The following is a 20,783-nucleotide window of genomic DNA, read 5'->3' on the forward strand; positions in this document are numbered from 1 at the left end:
GTACCACAAGGTAATATATTGGGACCACGCCACGGCTGCATTGCTAGTATTGTTCAGTTGCCAGGTATCTACGCAAGGGGCTATGATTGGAAAGCTTTTAAGTTTGTATACGTAATCTGTGATATCACTAATATATATTTGGCACCACGATATAACAAAATTACTAATACGACTATTGCTTCTACCATTTCTCTAAACTGTGGTAGCGACAGCATATATTCAAGATATAAATTATTACAATGTATTTGTTTAGATTTTGAAGCGTTTGGGCCAAAATTTTTTTAGAAACTAAAGGTTCCCAAACCACAACAGTAAAAATAAGATGGGTGGATCATGAAAGACCATGCTCCTTGTAAGCCCAGTTATTAAAAAATAAGGAGGTGGACCACAAAAGACGTCTATGTAATCTATGAAACTATTTTTAGCAGTTATATAATTGCAAAAATATGATTGATATTTAATAAATTAAATACCAAGCACATTCTAACAATAAATATTGTAGAATTGAAGAAAAGTGCTTTCAAATACATATACACAGAAGCTACACTTACTGTAAGTTAATTATACAAGTTAAGTAAGTAATTGTTCCTGCAAACATGAGCTGTGGTATTTTTTTAACTATTCTAATGCTGATGGCATTCTAAACTCGCAGAAGGATTTATGGAGCGGAGCGGCTGAAGGCTAACTTCTGCACGACCCTCAGACTAAACTCGTATCGTACTAAGTGTTCGTACGAGTACGTATTTCGGCTCGGGCCGTCGTAATTTCTATCACCGTTTGAATTCGATGGGTAATCAATCGATCAAAAAGTTAACGGTTATTTATCTCGATGATGAACGGCATAATAGTTAATTAAATAACAAACAAATATTGATTTTAGTATCTGAATACCCCATTGCATATTTTCAAGTAAACGTCAATAAACAAAAGTTCTGAAACATTGTATGGACACATGTTTATATAAAAATAACGGCAATCACTTCACGATTTTTCACAGCGCCGGCGTGGTGTTGTTACAGAAATAAATTTGGAATTTTGCCAACTGTGAATGAAACGCACTCCAGGGCTGCACCTTAATAATAATAACCGTGACAGTTCACACCACGTCTTTGAGTACTAAGGTAAGCAGATTTGTATTATAGGTACTAGAAAAATAATATAAATATATACGTTTTTTTTTTGTAAATATAATATATATATATATATATATATATATATATTTATATATATATATATAAAATTCTCGTGTCACAGATTTCGTTCTCATACTCCTCTGAAACGACTTGACCGATTCTCATGAAATTTTGTGAGCGTATTGAGTAGATCTGAGAATCGGCCAACATGTTAGGGGTAGTCCACCCCTAAATTTTGTTTTTATTTTAAGGCAAAACAACGTTTGCCGGGACAGCTAGTATTATATATAGAAAAGACTCAGATCAATACAAACAAACATACTTATGAATATAAATGTTAGTATCGTGCGAGGAATCGTACCGATGACGTAATTTGAAGTAAAGTGGTGTGCTAAACCGCTAGACCACCGAGGTCATCGGGTCAAACCAATTATTATTATATATTTAAGTAATTCTATCGATCATCTAGAACCTGCAACAGGGTTCAGCTGAGCTTGAGACTGCAAATGTGTGAATTCCTGGGTTACGAAAATAAATTAAAAAAAAAAATAGTCACGTACCTGCGCGACATCCTTGAGCTGCGCGCGCTGCATGTCGAGGTCCGCGATGCGCTTGAGAGCGGTGTCCTGCGCGCGGCACAGCGCTGACAGCGCCTCCTGCACGCGCTGCAGCGGCTGCGGGCCGCCCGGGGCCACGGGCGAACACGCCAACTCGGACGTCTCCGGGGACGAACACTGGCGCACAAACATATCTTATTTATTTACTCATTTATACGGCGGCGACACCGGCATCATTGGCGACATCGGCAACTCAGACATCTACGGAGACGACCACTGTCACAAGCATATCTTTTATAACATCTACTCGGTGTTGTACTTACACATAGAGTTTACACTACCACTTTTAGATACTATACTATATATTCAGAGAAATATGCTCGCTGCAGGGCGCCGAGCACACCTCGTGCGCGCGCTCCACCTGCTCCGTGCGCCGGTCGACCTCCCCCCGCCCCCCTGTCCCCCTGCCCCCGGCCCCCCTCCCCCCACACTGTACCTCGCGTCGTGCGGGCGGGCGGCGCCGGTCTCGCAGCGAGACGTCCTCGCTGGGCTCGCTGCAGGGCGCCGAGCACACCTCGTGCGCGCGCTCCACCTGCTCCGTGCGCCGGTCGACCTCCCCCCGCCCCCCTGTCCCCCCGCCCCCGGCCCCCCTCCCCCCACACTGTACCTCGCGTCGTGCGGGCGGGCGGCGCCGGTCTCGCAGCGAGACGTCCTCGCTGGGCTCGCTGCAGGGCGCCGAGCACACCTCGTGCGCGCGCTCCACCTGCTCCGTGCGCCGGTCGACCTCCCCCGCCCCCCTGCCCCCGGCCCCCCTCCCCCCACACTGTACCTCGCGTCGTGCGGGCGGGCGGCGCCGGTCTCGCAGCGAGACGTCCTCGCTGGGCTCGCTGCAGGGCGCCGAGCACACCTCGTGCGCGCGCTCCACCTGCTCCGTGCGCCGGTCGATCTTCTCCTCCAGCCACCGACACTGCACACACAGTACACACTTTAAAAACAAACTCAAAAACATTAGAAATAGAACATAAAATACCTTATTGAAATAAATTTGAATAAACATACTTATTCTTTTTAATGTACCGTTCATTCGAAAAGCCTTAGAAAGGCTATGGAGCTGAATGTTGACCTAGGTCAACAAAAAGCATACGATCAAGGTGAGAATGTTAAGATGAGCAGGTGGACTCAGCTTGTTACACAGTCAGGAATAACCATATTCTCGGCTGCTTTATGATTCGTCCCACCGAAGACAAACTCGCCGAGACAAAGCTGAGGTTATATGGCCACAGGTAATGAGACGAGAAGAGAGTTATATGACCAAAACGGCTTGAACTTTAACACTGGCCCAAAGAGACGTGGAAACCCCTACTGGCTTAGCAGTTGGTAATCAATAACGACCTAAGTAAACTGAAATAAACGACTCTTCGACCCTGGAAAGATGTGCCTGGCGAAGAATGACTAGAAAAAGCCGCTGTCAAATGAAATGGGAAAAGGCTTGGCAGACAGAGAAAGAACTCATTCGGAAAACTCTCATTTGAAGAACGGGCAAAAAATTTGCGTGTTGCTCTTTTAAATAATTGTCGAAACATAAATATTTTTAGCGGTTTAGCACACCAGTTTAATTCCGATGGCCATTGTTTGGATTCCTCGCAATTTATGTTAATGAGTATAATAGATTGTACTGGTCTGGGTACTCCGGATGTTTTATTCTCAGTGTACATATTCTAATCTATATCCATATGCTATAATAGTGAAAGTACCAACTTGTATGAAATACCAACCTGCTCTTGAACCTTCTCCAGCAGTTCCGCATATCTATCTTCCTCCTGTCCACATTGTACACACGTGACTTCAGTCTGATCCGCTTTCTCTGTTTTCATCGACTCCAGCTCCCCCAGTAGGGACCTCAGCCTGCCGTCCCTCTCGTCTATCGTCTTTCTCATTTCCTCCAACTGCTGCAATATCTCCGCTTCGTGCGCAGTCTTCTGTTCCAGCTGATTCTCGAGGTTTCCTATTATATCTCTGAGCAGAGTAATCTTTTCCTCTGTAGCTTTAAGTTCTTCATCAGAAGCAGCTTTCTTTGTTTCTAAATCGTTTATGATTTGGTTCATCTCACGGGTCTGGGTTTCAAGTTGCTCGACCTGTTAAAGAGAGAATTTATTCTGTTATACGAAATGCCTCTAAACTGCAGGATAGAATAAAAAAATATGTTCAATGTTCATTAAATCATTTACAGATGATGTTAATTTAGCAATTTCTGTGGCTTCCCGTGTTCAATGATTGTTTTTATAGGCAGAGCAGATTTTCAGAATTCTTTGGCGAAAATTTACACAAATATGTCAACAACTTTAGAAGTTCCAGAGTTAATGTCAGTAAAAAAATTAGTAATATTTCGCTTTTCTGATTGTTATGAAATAATCCCAATGATAGTGAGATAAAAGTCCTCATTAAAGCCCATACAAATTGGATGTTCTATAAAACCTCTTTCAATGTTGCCATGAATCTTGTAAAATATATTAAAGTGTAAATAATATCAACACAAAATATAGAATTAAACTAAAATGATACACCAAATGATAATGAATTAATTAAAGTAAACCACAAATACTATATTTGTACAAATATTTGTATTGCTATCTAATATAAAAATTATAATCATAATAAAGATGTACAAACTGATCTATTTGAACCAATGTAAATAACATTTTTTTAATATAATAACATGCAGGCGACCTCGTCTCGGCACAATTTACAATAAAATTATAACCTAACTAAATTTACTAGTTTATTTTTACAAAAGACACGCTAAAGATAGATGTACAAAAGACACCCTAAAAATACCAGTATTTAATATCTGATATTTTATGTATGAATAAAATAAAAGAACATTGAATACTCATAACTACGGACAATTTAAGTAAATTTCATCTACTTTTCTATATATGTATGTACAGCATTTATATACCACACGTCTTATAAACCCATTTTAGCTATTGAAATGTTCTGTCCTATTCTTTCGTGGTATTTTCTTAATTAGACAGAAAGTAACAAAGCACTCCAAATAGTAAAAATAGGTTATAGTTTTTATAAGTGTTAATGGTTAATATCTCACTACAAACAATATTCTATTGTAGAGACAATTACAATAGAATATTATATATATAAATAAGAGCTAAATAGACTAAAACCGTCTAAACACAGTCATAAAATCAGTGGCGATATACTCGATTTTAACCGTTGATATTCTTACAAATGCTTTAAAAATGTACCATAGTAATAAATTAATTTGACTTTTAATTGCGTACACGGTGCCTTATACGCCTAGATCACGTTGATCTAGGAAATGATATAGGAAACTGGCTGTTTATTAATATAGTTAAACTGGTTTTAACATGAAATAATTTATTATAAATTAAGGTTGAAACGTCGAAAGAGTTAAATAATCTTTACATAGTATAAAATGAAGTCGTTTCTACTGTGTGTACTAGTACTACTTAGATCTTTTAAACGACGCAACAGATTTTAATAATGGATATAGTGATCTAAGAGGTAGTTTTATATGTATAATGTATGTACACCCGTGTGAAGCTAGGGCTAGTAGCTAGTTTATCATAAAATTCTTCGTGTTAAAACTCGTTCAACTATATTAATAACGTGTACTAAGCGTCAAAGTTTAATAAGACTGTCTGTTTGTTCTGAATTTGCCACTGTTTTTAGAGCTGTATGAAAATTCTAGAATCAGACTATATACGTATAAATAGAGTATCGTATATATACATATATAGGTGGCTATGTATATAGAGTAACATATATAGACATGCGAGGGTGGGCATGCGTGGAGCGTGGTGGTAGGTGGTGACAAGCGTGGTACTCACGTGGTGATGGTGGGCGCGGCCGCGAGCATGCCGGTGCTGCATCTGTGGACACCGTGTTAGTTGCCAACACCACACGTAAACACGCTACGTGCACAGTGGTTAATTGTGCTGCTTCAGTGTTAGATAGATAGAGATGGAGATAGATTCGCAAGCATCTCATATGGTAACTAAGCGTGTCATCATTAAAAATTCCAGTAACGATGTTACTAAAACTATTTATTCTTATAAAACTCACTTCCGCCGTAAAATATTATTCATAACATTTTCTTTACAAATTTGAGAAGAAAAGATTTTACAGTATCTAAATCGGGTAAAGTTTTTTAGAGAATTAACATCGTTTTAAATTTTAGAAGTCGTCGTTTGAAATAAGTGTTATATAAAAGAATTACTATAAATTACAAACACACTTTCAACAATTTTGTAATATATTTATAAAAAAATAACTTAAAGATTTATTTATAAATAAAAATTTATTTTGCAAGTCGATTGTTAGTAATGCGAATTATTGACCGCATTACTATAAATGTACCAAATCTTTTTTTAATGTCACATATATAGTACATAACCTCTAAGTACGTCATTTGAGTTCCAAATTCGTCTTCAAAAAATTTAGTTTGTAAAATTGACATGCAAAGTAGAAAGTTGCGAAATCTATTCCATCAATATCAGTGTTAATAACAGAACATATATTACTTTAAAATTAAAAAAAAAACAAACGTTTTGAGTTAATGCGGTTTGCATTAACTCAAATTGTTTCTGTTTTTTGAAATTAGACCTTAAACCAAAACCTTATAGTCGGTTTTGCAAAATTAGGCGTGCTATATACTAAATCATATTAGTTTTAATTTTAACATGTTCCATTATCAACTCTAAGTTTTATATAAATAAAGGTAGATTTAGAATTACATTTGCAGTGTAAACGGAATGAGAAAACATGTTAACCAAGTTTTATATATATTGTTACTTCAGTGTAATCTTACATGTAGCTTACATTTTGTTTTATAGTTTACATCCACCTTCATATATACAAATAAAATAGAAATAAGTCAAAATAAATAAATATATATTATTATTTTTACTTATTTCAATTATTAATTATTTAGTGACTAGCAGAGTCTGTGCATTTTACAAGCAGGCGTACAGTGTTTAGTAGTTACCAGGGATACGAAATAAAAGTTACGGATAATATCGGATAGGGGCGGGGCCTAATTGGGACACGTTATGTAACCATTTTATTAGTTATTTGTATTTTACTTCTTGAAATTCCTTTAAAAGGTAATATCCGTAACCGAAATTATCCGAAACTAACGGATAATCCGAAATAATTTCATATCCGCATCCCGTATAATAATCATTCCTATATCCGTAACCTATCCGTATCCGAAATTTCATATCCATAACATCCCTGGTATTTACAAACAAACATACTTTTTTGTTATTCTTTATTTGTAAATTATATTCAACATATAACAGGTAGATATTTATTAACCAACTCCAAAAACTTCTGATATTAATTTTACCGTAATTTTTTACGTACCATAAATACGTTTATAATGTTCTATAAAAAAGCGCAAATTGTGAATAGGACATATACAATAAGACATACATATATACAGTACCGTAACTACAACCGTTTTTATTTCTTTTAATATTCAGGGCCTTGTACAATCTAAAAGCCAGTCCCATTGTACCCTAAAACTAATTACTATATTATCTCACCAGTGAACACATTGTCTTAACTGCATTATCCGAAAACTACAACCTAAAAAACGTTTATTTAGAAACAAAGTAATAGTACAGAAATAGTAAATAGTAAAGAAAGTTCTAGTACTTCTAAAGAAAATAACATTGACAGAAAAAATAATGGTGTCATTTTTCGCGCGCCTCTCTCGCGTATACTTTGTTCTGTAGGTACGCCAGTAAAAACATACACAGCCAATGTATCATACAAGCGAAATATCAACAACCATCAATTATTTCATTGGGATCAATCAAATTCTTGTTATTTGTATTAAAAACATCTGCCGGCCAATATTGATAATTGTTTCAGTTTTTCTTGTTATTCTCGTATTGTGCATAACGCATCTTTTTATATATGATAATTATATATTTTTATATATATATTTAAATATTTTATGTTTCGTTCAATTTTTATTGCCAATTTGAAATATATATCTTTACCTTCAGCGACCATAGTTTCTCTTAAAACTAAAATTAAAATATATTAAAAATACAGTCCTTAGAAACATTAATAATTAAAACGTATGTTATTTAGCAAATACAGAATAAGAATTTCTGTGTTCACAAGCAAATAAGAATCTTAATAACAAGCGAATAAGCTTTACTTAAAGGAAACAAAATTGAGTTCTAAAAATAAACAGATGAAAAGAAATATACAAAAACATTTTGTTAATAATAAAAACTAATTGATAACTCCTCCTCAGATGAAGATACTATGATATAATATAGATTAGGTTATGTTATTTTTTTTTATCATTATGTTGAGGGCAAACAAGCATGCGGCCCATGTAATTGTAAATAGTCACCGTAGCCTATTGAAGCCTGAGACACCAGGTGTCATGTTGCCAACCCTAAAGAAACCTTAACATCTTGTAAAACACCACGCTGTAGTCTTTAGAGAAAACCTCATCAGGTAATTCATTCCACAATCTAAGCTTAAATTTAATCAATTGTGCATTTTCTATTACCAGCTGAAGGAAGTAAAGAATTTATAATAACTTGTTTTCAGTTACTTAGAATGAGCGGTAGATTGAAAAAAAAAGTGTTTCTATTAAAAAGTGCTTCAATGTAAGTTTATTTGAATAAATGATTTTCTATTCTATTCTATTTATTTATTATATTAGACACTTGACTATTTTTAAATGCTGTTACGTGTGTAAAATATCGATGAATATTTCCCCTGAGTATATCTTAAAATAATATATTAAATATTTAACGGACTGATATTTTCATCCCGTACATTGTATTTAGACAGCCTACTTTAAGAGAAGCTAATTAATCGGTTAGTGTGAGCTAGGGAACATAAAAATAGAGTACATCCACTGCGGCACTAACTGAGTGAAGGTCCCTAATACGTTAAAGACCGCATGCCCCACAGGTGGGCCGCAAGAAAGTAAATTTAAACGTTGGAATCGGATATTCACCCGTGGGTACTTTAATTGAAATAAATCTAGGAGTTAAATAATATTTATCTCAAATTATTGTACATTAAAAACATATTTAAAAAATAATATACGTAATCATTACATAGTATAAAATAAAGTCGCTGTCGCTGTCTGTCCATCCCTATATATGCTTAAGTCTCTAAAACTACGCGACGGACTTTGAAGCGGGTTCTTTTAATAGATAGAGTGATTCAAGAGGAAGGTTTATATGTATAATACATGTACACCCGTGCAAAGCCGGGGCGAGTAGCTAGTTAACAATAAAAAAATATCGGTCCCTATGTGAGAAATAAAATTTTTCAATGTGGTCTTCAACGTAGTTCTTCTCTATAAAACTAATCTTCTCTTTTCTATAAAATAATATTAAACTATGCTGAATAAACTATTATTATTAGATCTAGAACTAACCTCGTTAATAATTCTGGCGTTGTTCTGCAAACGTGTCGCCAGTCTGGAGTTCTCGTCGCGCAGGTCAGCGAGACGTTTCGCGAACTCGTCCCGTTCAGCCTCGCGTTCTGTCGCTTGCTCTTCGACGAATTGTCGCGTGGAGCGCAGTTGACGGTTGGCCGCTTCCAGCTATATCATACATGACAATATATATTACACATCATAGGTTTAGATACACTTTATACGTTAATTTCAAAGTTATAAAATAACTGAAAGAAAGTTGTTGGACCAAGGAGTATAGACTACCGTCGTTAATATACTTGAACAACACCACCGATATTACAAAATGATTTGATTATAAATAAAAACCGAACACATTTAAGGAGTTCTTTATCATAATTTTTTCAACTATCGTTTGTTCTCGCTCGCACACACATAAATCTTACATCTCTGTCACACTTTACGTTCCGATACCTTACATGCCAATTCAAATTTCGATTTATTTAAAAGAAATACCAATATTATATATTACTAACTTTAAAACCTTACATTATGATCCTTGCTTGATTCCAGGTTGGGTTGCCATTTGTAAGGACTAAAGTGTCATGTCTTTATACCCTGTAATTACACTGCCATATCTCACCATTTAACCGGAACACAACTTACCGAGTAAGCTGTTTGGAGGTATAAATAGTAATTTGTACAAAATATTCGTTTAATAGGAACAAATCTAAACGCTGAAAAAAGAATAAATAAAATAAAAATAGGATTGACGAAAGTAACAGTAAAAATATATACAATTTTTTTTATGGAAATTGATGATTATAGAAATTTAATAAATATAAAATATATGTATGAAAAAAATAAACACTTTCAAATCAAAAAGTCTCAAGTATATTAAGTGATATTGTAGTACCAAAGAAAAGTTACTAAAGTACAATATATGTATATATAGAAAACATACAAAATATATATAAAATGAGTAATTATAGTTTGGTCAAAGTAATAATTAATATATGGTACGTTTTATTTATGATACAAAGTCTGTTAAAAGTGCTTGTACAGAATTAGACAATACAATGTTTAAAATTTACTATAAAAAAAAAAACAATTTTGTACGTGCGCTGCAAAGAAAATTATACTGAACGAAAGCCATGCCGCGACAACAATCAAATTTGTCTCATCACGTGTTTGTCCAAATATTTTTACCCGCTTTTTTACTATTTTAATCTATATACAAAATTATAACAAGGTACAGTTTTGTACTTTGTCAGCTTGACACTGTATTAGTAAATCCGTTTATAAATGTTTGAACTTGTACTTGCATTTCACTATGACAAAGTACCTAAATTTACGTATCAAAATATTGATACTTTAATTTAAAATGAACTTTCGAACAAACACAATAAAGTATAATTTAGACTACACGTAAATTTCTTCGTTATTGCAAAAGCACATATTAGGAAATAATAATTTATTTCTTTTTCAAATCCACTGTTATTGGGCACTCCAGGTCCCGATGTCCGAACGCAAACAAATTAAGACAGCGATGCCTGAGAGTAAGTATGGTTTCCAATTGCATTTGTTACATGATCTGATATTTTAAAAATGTAAACAAAATTGAACACTAATATGTAAGGCGTAGCGTTCAAAATACATATTTGGACAAACAATAAACGTGCAGTTACATGTTTACCTTCTCGCAGCATATCTTATGTACAGGTGAATCGGACATCCGTTTAATCTGCGCGTGCGATGTGCCAATTGCAAAACAATAATATAATTATATAATGTGAACAATATATTTTATACTTTATACGTGTTAATATAGGATATATAATTCTGTGATTTACTATACTTGTAGACATATAGATACAGATAATTTATCCTGGAACTTATCGTCAGATAATAAGTTGTCTTTATGAGATTGAGAGGTAATTCTATGACCAGAATTACCTCCTAAGATCTTTTAGATGTTAATCCTGATCTTAATTCTGATTCGTTGTCCGTTCACAAGTAATGTCATTTACAATCTTACGCTTATCTTAAGCTCGTAATAAGATGCGTACAACTATTAGCTCTTTTCGACTTTGCCAATTATTTGTTTCGATTTTATACCCTAACAAACAATAACATTACTTCTATTTGTAACACGCGAGAATCAAACTAGCTATGTGTTAAAACGATGAACTACAGATGTCTATCAAATATCAACATATTTGATGTTGGCATAAAAACAAATATTGCTACATATAATCACCTGTTGATGTAGATCGTCCCTCTCGCGCTGCAGGAGATCCAGGTCTTTGGCGAGTCGTGCTGCGGGCGAGGGTGTGGAGGCGGGTGAGGGGGGCGACGGGGGCGGCGGCGTGGGGGGCGGCGCCCCGCGGTCGGGCGGAGGCCGAGCGCGGGGGCCCAGCGACCCCGGCTGCAGCTGGCCAGTGCCGTACCTGCACCACACAGTGCACCCACCGTTAATACATTTTTGTCGGAGGGGAAATATTGCGTACAGAACCGCTCACCTTTATAGAGCGGTACGGGACTGACATTGTAGGACTCTTGCCCATTGAACCTTTAACTTTTAATACCTGCCTTTACACGTACGTTCTTTCACACGCGAATAGGCTTTCATGCAGAACATTATGAACATGTAAACACGGCTGGACATATTCTTGAAAATAATGTAAATACTTGCTACCACTTGATTGACATAGGCTACTTTTTGATAAAAAAAATATCTTAATAATGGGATATTATAAATAGAAAAGTTTGTGAGTATGGTGTCTACTACTCTTTCAAGCAAAAACTACTGAACGGATTTTGATAAAACTTTACAGTGACATAGCTTATACGTCAGAAATAATCATAAGCTATAACATATAAATTGGGCGAAATAAATAAATAAATAATAAATAATCTCAGGATAATTCAGACAGCGCCATCTAGACCCAAGTTAAGCTAGCTAAAGCTTGTGTTATGGGTACTAGACAACTAATACAAATACATAGATATTTTTTTTTTTCGTAAATACATACATATTATACATAGAAAATACCCAGACCGATACAAACAATCATACTCATGAATACAAAAGTTTGTGCCGTGCGAGGAATCGAACCCGCGACCATCGGAAGTAAAGCGGTGTGCTAAACCAGCGAGGCCGTCAATATATTACAATGTGTATAAATGTCAAGAATAATGCAGACGAAGTTGCGCGGGTCAGCTAGTTAACCATAAAGCAAAGTGGTAAGCTACACCCAGTATAAAATAAAGCACATACCCCTCTGCAATGAGGTCAGTGGAGTTCACACCATCCGCCACAGTCATAAGATGAGCGATCTTCATCATAGCTGCCTCCAAGTCCGATCTGAGGAGATTCTCTCGTTGGAGGCACTCCGACATGGCTTCTTCCATCGTCTGTATTAAAATATTTTGTTTTTGTAAATGAAAAAATGAAGAAGATAAAGAAATAAGGTATTTCGAAATGATATTTCATAATACTCTTTCTTATTTACAATTACACTGAGTAATTTTTCTGTTTGCATAATTTTTTACGATGATCTGTTCTTTAATCTTAAGAGACTAAATTTTCAAATTATTTTAATAGCTAGTGGTAGTGGTGTACTTGCAATACCGATTTGTTGAATCGTATTTTTTATTATAGACGATTAAGTTTAAAGTGCAATAAGTGTAACTTTTTAAAAATCTATATTTGCATTACAACCGTATATTTAAATAATGTTACCAGCTGTAGTTATCATTAATCGGAACTGACATTTACACCTGTCAATTCAGTCTCCGAGATTAAAAAACAACCTATAGTATTAATGTTATGAATACAAAAGTCTACCGTATAAATATAAAGTGTACTACTTGTATCATTACATAGTATAAAACAATTTCGCTGTCGTATGCTTAAATCTTTAAAACTACGCAACGGATTTTGAAGCGGTTTTTTTTAATAGATAGAGTGATTCAAGAGGAAGGTTTATATATATAACTAGCTGTCCCGGCAAACGTTGTTTTGTATTAAAATAAAAAAAAAATTAGCGGTGGACTACCCCTAACATTTAGGTGGATGAAAAATAGATGTTGGCCGATTCTCAGACCTACTCAATACGCTCACAAAATTTCATGAGAACCGGTCAAGCCGTTTCGGAGGAGTTTAGCAACGAAAATTGTGACACGAGAATTTTATATATAAGAATACATGTACACCCGTGCGAAGCCGGGGCAAGTAGCTAGTAATAAATAATATATGCCAGTTATGTACCTTTCTGTGCATTTCGCAGTTGTCGCATCGCTGCTGCGCGTCCAACTCCTGCACCAGTTCAGTTATCTGCACTTGACTTGATTCCAGCATCTTCGAGTCATTGCGACCCTCTGGAAATAATTCATCGTTATCATTACATATTATAAAACAAAGTCGCTGTCGCTGTCCGTCCGTCCCTATGTACATATGCTTAAATCTTTAAAACTACGCAATGAATTTTGAAGAGGTTTTTAATAGATAGAGTGATTCAAGAGGAAGGTTTCTATATATAATACATGTACACTCGTGCGAAGCCGGGGCGAGTAGCTAGTTATTTATATAAAACAAAAACATCTATTCAAAAGAGCAACACACAAGTTTCTAGCTCATTCTTCTTGTGCTGAATCCGAATGAGTGGTAGAATCAAAAATATAACTATTCAAAAGTGCTTGTAATGAGTTTATTTGAATAAAGTTTATTTCTATTTCTAATATTATCTTTGATGGACTCACTGGTGAGCTTGGCGGACAGATCGAGCAGTTCCTGCGCCTCCACCCTGAGCCTGGTGAGGGAGTGCTCCAGCTCGAGACGTATGTCCGCGCTGAGATCGCGCTGCTGCTGCAGGAAGCCAAGCACGCCGTCCTCCTCCAGTTCCGATAGGATCGAGTTCAGGTCGGGTGCGAAGTGCACGTGCTTCCCGCGGGGTACCAGGTTGCTAGTGTTGAGGTCCGTGGAGATATTCGGCGTCGACGGCCGGGACTCCTCATCTCCTCTGGAAAAATAATACAAATAATTAGCTGTTATGCCCGAGGTTCGGATCCCTAGCGATGCCCTCAGACTAAAGTTGTATCCGCCAGGCAGGATCTGGTATTCAGCCGCTCCATAAGTCCTAAGTTGGATTTGGAGTGACATCTCTCGACTCTGACAACTGGAATCGCCCCCTATTGTTGACAGCCTCGGTGGTCTAGTGGTTTAGCACACCGCTTTACTATCCGATGGTCGTGGGTTCGATTCCTCGCACGGTACCAACATTTGTATTCATGAGTATGTCTGTTTGTATCGGTCTGGGTGTTTTTGCTATATATAATATGTATTTATTTATAAAAAAAATGTATCCATGTATTTATATCAGTTGTCTAGTACCCATAACACAAGCTCTGCTTAGCGTGGGACTAGATGGCGCTGTGTTAATTGTCCTGAAATATTATTATTATTGTTCGGTGAAGTTGTAAAAGCCAGCTGTGGCCAACGGCATTAGAGTAGCCCGCAAGAAAAATTGCTGTTATCTACGAGTTTTATCTGTACCATCTAGTTCCAAGCTAATTAGAACTTGTTATAACACAAGTTCTAATAAGGACTTAAATAAATTTTAATTGTAAATACCAACCTAATATACTTAGAAAACACCCAAACCAAAACAACAATCATACTCATGAATACAAATGTTTGTACCGTGCCAGGAATTGAACCTGTGAATTAAAGCGGTGTGCTAACCGCTAAATCACCGAGGCCGTTAATTTATTTTATAATTGTAATGTATTCACAGCTTTATAGTGGCGAGAGTAGCGAGCAAATCAAACACGTATAAGATGAGAAGTGCGAACATATAATAGTAAAGTAACAACTATTGGCAGACTTCCAAACTCGGTAGGTTATTAATTTCGCGTGTAACCCCACGTGGACGTATATAGCTGCAATTAATTGTGGTAAAGCAGCATCCACACTGTTAATGGCAGAGAAAATAATATTCAAATAAACTTATATTCTGAACACTCGTATTGTTCCTTTTTTTCTATTACTATGTCCAAAATTATACATTCCGAGAAGTATGTGCTAGTAACTCACTTTAGGCAAAAGTCATAACATTTACTTATTAACAGTTTTATAGCCTCGATAGTTCAGCGGTTTGGCATACCGCCTTTCTTGCGATAGTCGAGATTCGATACCTCGCACGGTGTAAAAAATGTATATTCATAAATACGATTATTTGTATCGGTCTGCAAATAAGAATCACTAGTATGTAACGACGCAATATGCATTTGCAACAATGCATGTTGCGTCGTTTAAAATCAACCGTATGCTAATTGAAATAAGCACTGATTACGATATTAGAACCCGTATGTTTAAAATCAACCCTATGCCCATAGAAATAAGCACAGATTGCTATAAAAAGTCTGTCCCCCTTTCTCCCTTAATTATATCAGTACCGACCACCAGTCACGCACGTTCCCTTATTTAATTAAAACATTAATTATGGATATAACATCGAAACTGGACATTCGTTCAGTTGAGTTTCTTGCCAGTTCTTCTCAATTGAATATATATGCATAGTATATAGAATACTGAACTGGACGGTAGAGGAAATAATAATAATAATAATCTCAGGATTCCCACAGCGCCATCTAGACAATTCTAGCTAAAGCTTGTGTTATGGGTACTAGATAACTGATAAATATACATAGATATATTTTTTTTGTAAATACATACATATTATAGATAGAAAACACCCAGATCGATACAAACAATTATACTCATGAATACAAATGTTTGTGCCGTGCGAGGAATCGAATCTGCCACCATCGGTCGTAATCGGTTGATTTAATTTGGTGCGTGATAATAAGCCCAGTAGAATACAGATACGAGACTGACCTTTCTTACCTCACTCTTCAACACAAACAATATTTTCCCTAGCATGTGTAGTCAATATATTTCTATAGTAGAACTGTCCGCAAAATATATAACTTAGTCTGGAATATGTAACGAATATATAATCATCAACTTGTCATTCCGATTTCATAAAATAAATATTCCAGACTAGCTGTAAACGTGATTTCGTCCGCGTGGAATTTAACTGTATTTTTCTAAAATAATGGTAGCCTAAGTTACTCCTTATTAGATCAGCTACCTGCCAATAAAAGTCCCGTCAAAATCGGTCCAGCCATTTCAGAGATTAGTCGAAACAAACAGACAGACAAAAATTGTAAAAAATTATATTTTGGTGCATGTACCATATTTATATTCAGATGCACGTAGTAAAAAGCGGTTATTTCAATATTACAAACACACACTCCAATTTTATTTACATGTATAGATTAAATGTTATCCGCGAATCCGCGACTACAGGAAGTTAAGCGCTATGCTACACGGCTAGACAAATTATATACGTTGTGTACTTGTGTATCTTTAAATCTTTTTAATTATTATTACCCGTGTATAATAAAAAAAGTTTCTGTAATATATGTGGGAACGAGAAGGAAGCATTATGTCGTTTCTAGCGCACACTGCTGGCGTCATAAGGCCGTGAACGGCGAGTGAGAACGGTGGTGTATCTTAAAGAGTCGATAAGTAGGAAGCTGCTGAAAACCATCGAGGTAAATTGCCACTTGCCAAGATAGGCTAACTGGCCTGACTTCATTCAAATTCAAAATATATTTATTCATGTAGGTCTATTACAGACTCTTATGATATGTCAAATCTACCGTCAGTTCGGAATGATTTCGAGATGAGAAGAACTGACAAGAAACTCAGCTCGTATTCTTTTAAAAAAAATGTTGTCCATGCTTATCTTATCCTCTTAACATTCCATTATGATCCCTAAAATAAACGACACAGGTTGGACTCACTCGTCAGCATCAGTGAGGCGGTGCAGCAAACTGGCGAGGACGGTGCGGTTGAGCTCGTCCTCCGCGCTGGCGCAGTACGCCACCAGCTGGCCCACCACGCGGTGCAGGCTCACTGCCACGCGCTTCAGGCCATCCCTGCAAACATATTTACTTATACATACTATCTGACCATGCAAACGTTGTTGAAAAATTAAAATCGCTATTAAAACTGTTGTATTTTTTTAATTATAAAAAAATGTTAGGGGTGGACAACCCTTATCAATTAGGGTATGAAAAATAAAATGTATATCCGCGGATACGGATCTGATTACGGATATTTGATTTCAAGATCCGCGGATACGGATACGAATATCATACGGATATCCGGTACATCATTACATAAAACCTTAGCAAATTACACTAAATGGCCATAGTTCGAGACCTCTGCACCGTAGAATTTCAGAACTATATTACACCAGAACACATATATATTGTTTTCAGGTATAAAGCAAACGTCCTGGCGGTAGTAATAGGTGAAAAAGAGCTTATCCATACAAACATCTATTAACAAAACAGCTTGACCTCCTTCCTTCCACTTTCGCAGTGTATTACATACCCGAAAGCAACTCAGTCTATATGTCGTGCTTTCACGCCAAAACTACTCAACCGATTTAAATGAAATTTGGTACACAGATAATCTAGATACTGAGAGAAGACATAAGCTACTTTTTAATGCTAAAAAGAGGTTAAAAAGCTCGATGAAAGATTGTATAGAAGTATCGTCATTTTTAACGCTAGAAGATTGAAACATATTTTTAGGACATTGAAAGTTTAAGCTTGAACTTATTTTTTTTAGATGAATGTTTGTAAAAATTTACTCATATGGGGTCAAAGCAAAATAGGGGACAGAAATAATAAAAAAAATTTAGGACATTTAAAGTTTGTAAAAATATTACCTTAAGGGTGTAAAATAGAATATGGGACAGTAATTAAAAAAAGCTAATCTTACCTTTCCTTGGTGACCTCCTCGAGGTGCCTGTTCTGGTCGAAGCTGTGGTTGCGCCGCTGTTTCCATTTACCCTCGCCGCCTGACACCTCGTCGCGTAGACTTGACAACTGTTGAATATTAAATATCTTTAATTAAAACTGAAACTTATTCCAATTCCATTTAGTGTTACATTAGCTTGTATTACTATCTATGTATAATAGTAAAAAAGTACAATGGAACACATGTTTAATTAGGGAATTTTCTATAATTCCAATGAAAAATTGTAATCAATATACTTCTTTATTTTGAAGCCTTAAAAATACTTGTACTGTAGGTACTTTCAACCATTATATCACTTAAAAAAACTTTTAAAACTGTATTTCAGTAATAAATACGACAATATATATTTTTTCTCTATAGTTCGCTTATGGTCTCTATATTATTATGTATTTTTTTACATTTTGGCGCCAAAGTTATTTCACCTTTTTAAAAGCAACGGAACAAACCCAAATAGCTATAATAATGAGACAATATTCAAAGTGGGATATTTAACAACACATGTACAGAATAATTAAAAAGAAAAAAATAAGCCAAAAGTATGTCGCTACAAAAGAAAACGGCAGATATTACTATAAAAAAAAATACCCAGACCGATACAAACAATCATACTCATGAATATAAATGTTTGTACCGTGCGAGGAATCGAACCCGCGACCATAGGATAGGAAAGCGGTATGCTACACCACTAGACCGCCGAGGCTGTCCACTATATTTGAACTCACACAGAATGAACACAAATAAAACTTGTGTAAATAATTTCCGTACCATCAACCTTCTCAGCATCACCATGTTGGGTTCCTCACATCGTAGTCACAGTATAAAGTAAGACACTACTATATACTAAGTACCAGAACATCGCACACTGTCCACTCTTGTTAACTTTTCATTTTCACTAGTTTTAGTTCTAGTTCATTATTCACTAAAGTTTGCCAGTAAATTTATATATTACCTAATATATCTATATATATATATATATATATATATATATACATATAAATAAAATTGGAGTGCCTGTTTGTAATATTGAAATAACCGTTTTTACTACATATAAATATAAATATGGTACATACACCTAAATAACATTTTTTACTATTTTTGTCTGACTGCCTGTCTGTTTGTTCCGGCTAATCTCTGAAATGGCTAGACCGATTTGGACGGGACGTTTATTAGCAGGTAGCTGATGTAATAAGGAGTAACTTAGGCTACTTTTATTTGAGAAATATTCTCTAATTATCTTTTTTATTAAATTCCACGCGGACGCAAATAAAATTGAAGTGTCTGTTTCAATTCCAAATTACGAGCTTTTCATTCCATTAAACCCATATGAATGTACATATGGAACTTCAGCAAATTCTTCCTTTTTAAATTTTTGTCTGTCTGTTTGTTCTTGATAATCTCTGAAACGGCTGGACCGATTTTGACGGGACTTTTACTCTCAGATAGCTAATATTATAAGGAGTAACTTAGGCTACTTTCATTTTAGAAATTTTATTCAGATTCAATAAAAAAAAGTTAATTTAGTTTAATAAAAAATAGCTAATGTTATAAGGATTAAATTACGTTACGTTTCTTTCACAAATTTTATTTTATTTTAATGAAACAACTTAATTTCAAAAACAAAGTCGTGAGTAACTTTTAGCATTGTATTGAATGTATTCAAAAATAACTTCAACGAAATATGCTTTGTTATCTGCGAATGACGTTAAACATTGCAAATATAAATTAGGTCACTTGCTTATTTCATGTGCCGACATTATATGAAGTACAAAATACAGATGATAAACTCTACTTAATTCGGAACTGGACTCGACTTGTTTCCGTCGAAATTAACATTACTTTTTTATTATCTACATCTATACCTACATATAAATAAATTTGGAGTGTCTGTATGTAATATCGAAATAACCCTTTCTTACTACACGCTATATGAATATAAATACGATACATACACCAAAATAACATTTTTTACAATTTTTGTCTGTCTGTCTGTCTGTCGGTCTGTTTGTTCTGGCTAATCTCTGAAATGGCTGGACCGATTTTGAGGGGACTTCTTTTGGCAGGTAGCTGATGTCGTAAGGAGTAACTTAGGCTACTTTTATTTTAGAAAATTAAAATTTAATTCCAAGCGGACGATGTCGCGGGAATAGCTAGTATATACTAAAATAAATTTAGCCTGTGTGATGTTTAACATGAATATACACTCGGCCGGTGACCTCTGTGGTCTAGCAGTTTAGCACTGCTTCAATTCCGATCGTTGCGGGTTCGGATTCTCGAGTATACATGTATATGATATTGCTTGTATCTGTGCGTTTCTTATGCCCATTATGTATGTATAATTAAAAACTTTATTGTGTTCTCTAGAACCCATAACACAAGCTCGACGATTCGATAATGGATGGCGGTGAATGAATTAAAAAAATAACAACCATTCTCATCACCCAATCAAATAACGAGGACTAAAAACTCTAACATGAGGTAACGTTAGATTTTTCTGTTTCTATCTTTTTAAAAAAATATTCCATTAAACAGAAATTTCCGTGCGTTGCAATAAAACTAAACAGACCCGTATATGTATAGACAACACCACAAATTATTACTAGCAGTTACGTACGTACTACCCACGTAAACAGGAACAAAACATAGCCAGCTGTGCACAGAAATAAGTTAAGGGGAAAAACACTGTCAAGTGTGAGACGACGGCGCGTTGTAAAGTGATGAATGAAGTGTAACATATTTGTATTGTGTTATGG

The 20,783-nt window shown here is 35.6% G+C and overlaps 1 protein-coding gene across 1 annotated transcript in view; it reads right to left on the reverse strand.

Moving 5' to 3' along the window:
* Positions 1 to 20,783, reverse strand: part of LOC131848801 (rootletin-like) — a 66,601-nt gene that overhangs the window by 5,843 nt on the left and 39,975 nt on the right. The window contains exons 9-19 of the mRNA XM_059198735.1: positions 17,995 to 18,101; positions 17,007 to 17,141; positions 13,896 to 14,155; positions 13,405 to 13,514; positions 12,412 to 12,548; positions 11,392 to 11,581; positions 9,153 to 9,320; positions 5,560 to 5,601; positions 3,466 to 3,825; positions 2,094 to 2,657; positions 1,694 to 1,867 (exon numbers count right to left, since the gene is read on the reverse strand). Coding sequence (XP_059054718.1) covers positions 1,694 to 1,867; positions 2,094 to 2,657; positions 3,466 to 3,825; positions 5,560 to 5,601; positions 9,153 to 9,320; positions 11,392 to 11,581; positions 12,412 to 12,548; positions 13,405 to 13,514; positions 13,896 to 14,155; positions 17,007 to 17,141; positions 17,995 to 18,101 — 2,247 coding nt within the window. The remainder of the gene's footprint in view (positions 1 to 1,693; positions 1,868 to 2,093; positions 2,658 to 3,465; positions 3,826 to 5,559; positions 5,602 to 9,152; positions 9,321 to 11,391; positions 11,582 to 12,411; positions 12,549 to 13,404; positions 13,515 to 13,895; positions 14,156 to 17,006; positions 17,142 to 17,994; positions 18,102 to 20,783) is intronic.

Source organism: Achroia grisella, unplaced genomic scaffold (assembly GCF_030625045.1).
Source record: "Achroia grisella isolate CSIRO2021 unplaced genomic scaffold, CSIRO_AGI_Agris_v1 utg592, whole genome shotgun sequence".
Lineage (NCBI taxonomy): Eukaryota > Metazoa > Arthropoda > Insecta > Lepidoptera > Pyralidae > Achroia > Achroia grisella.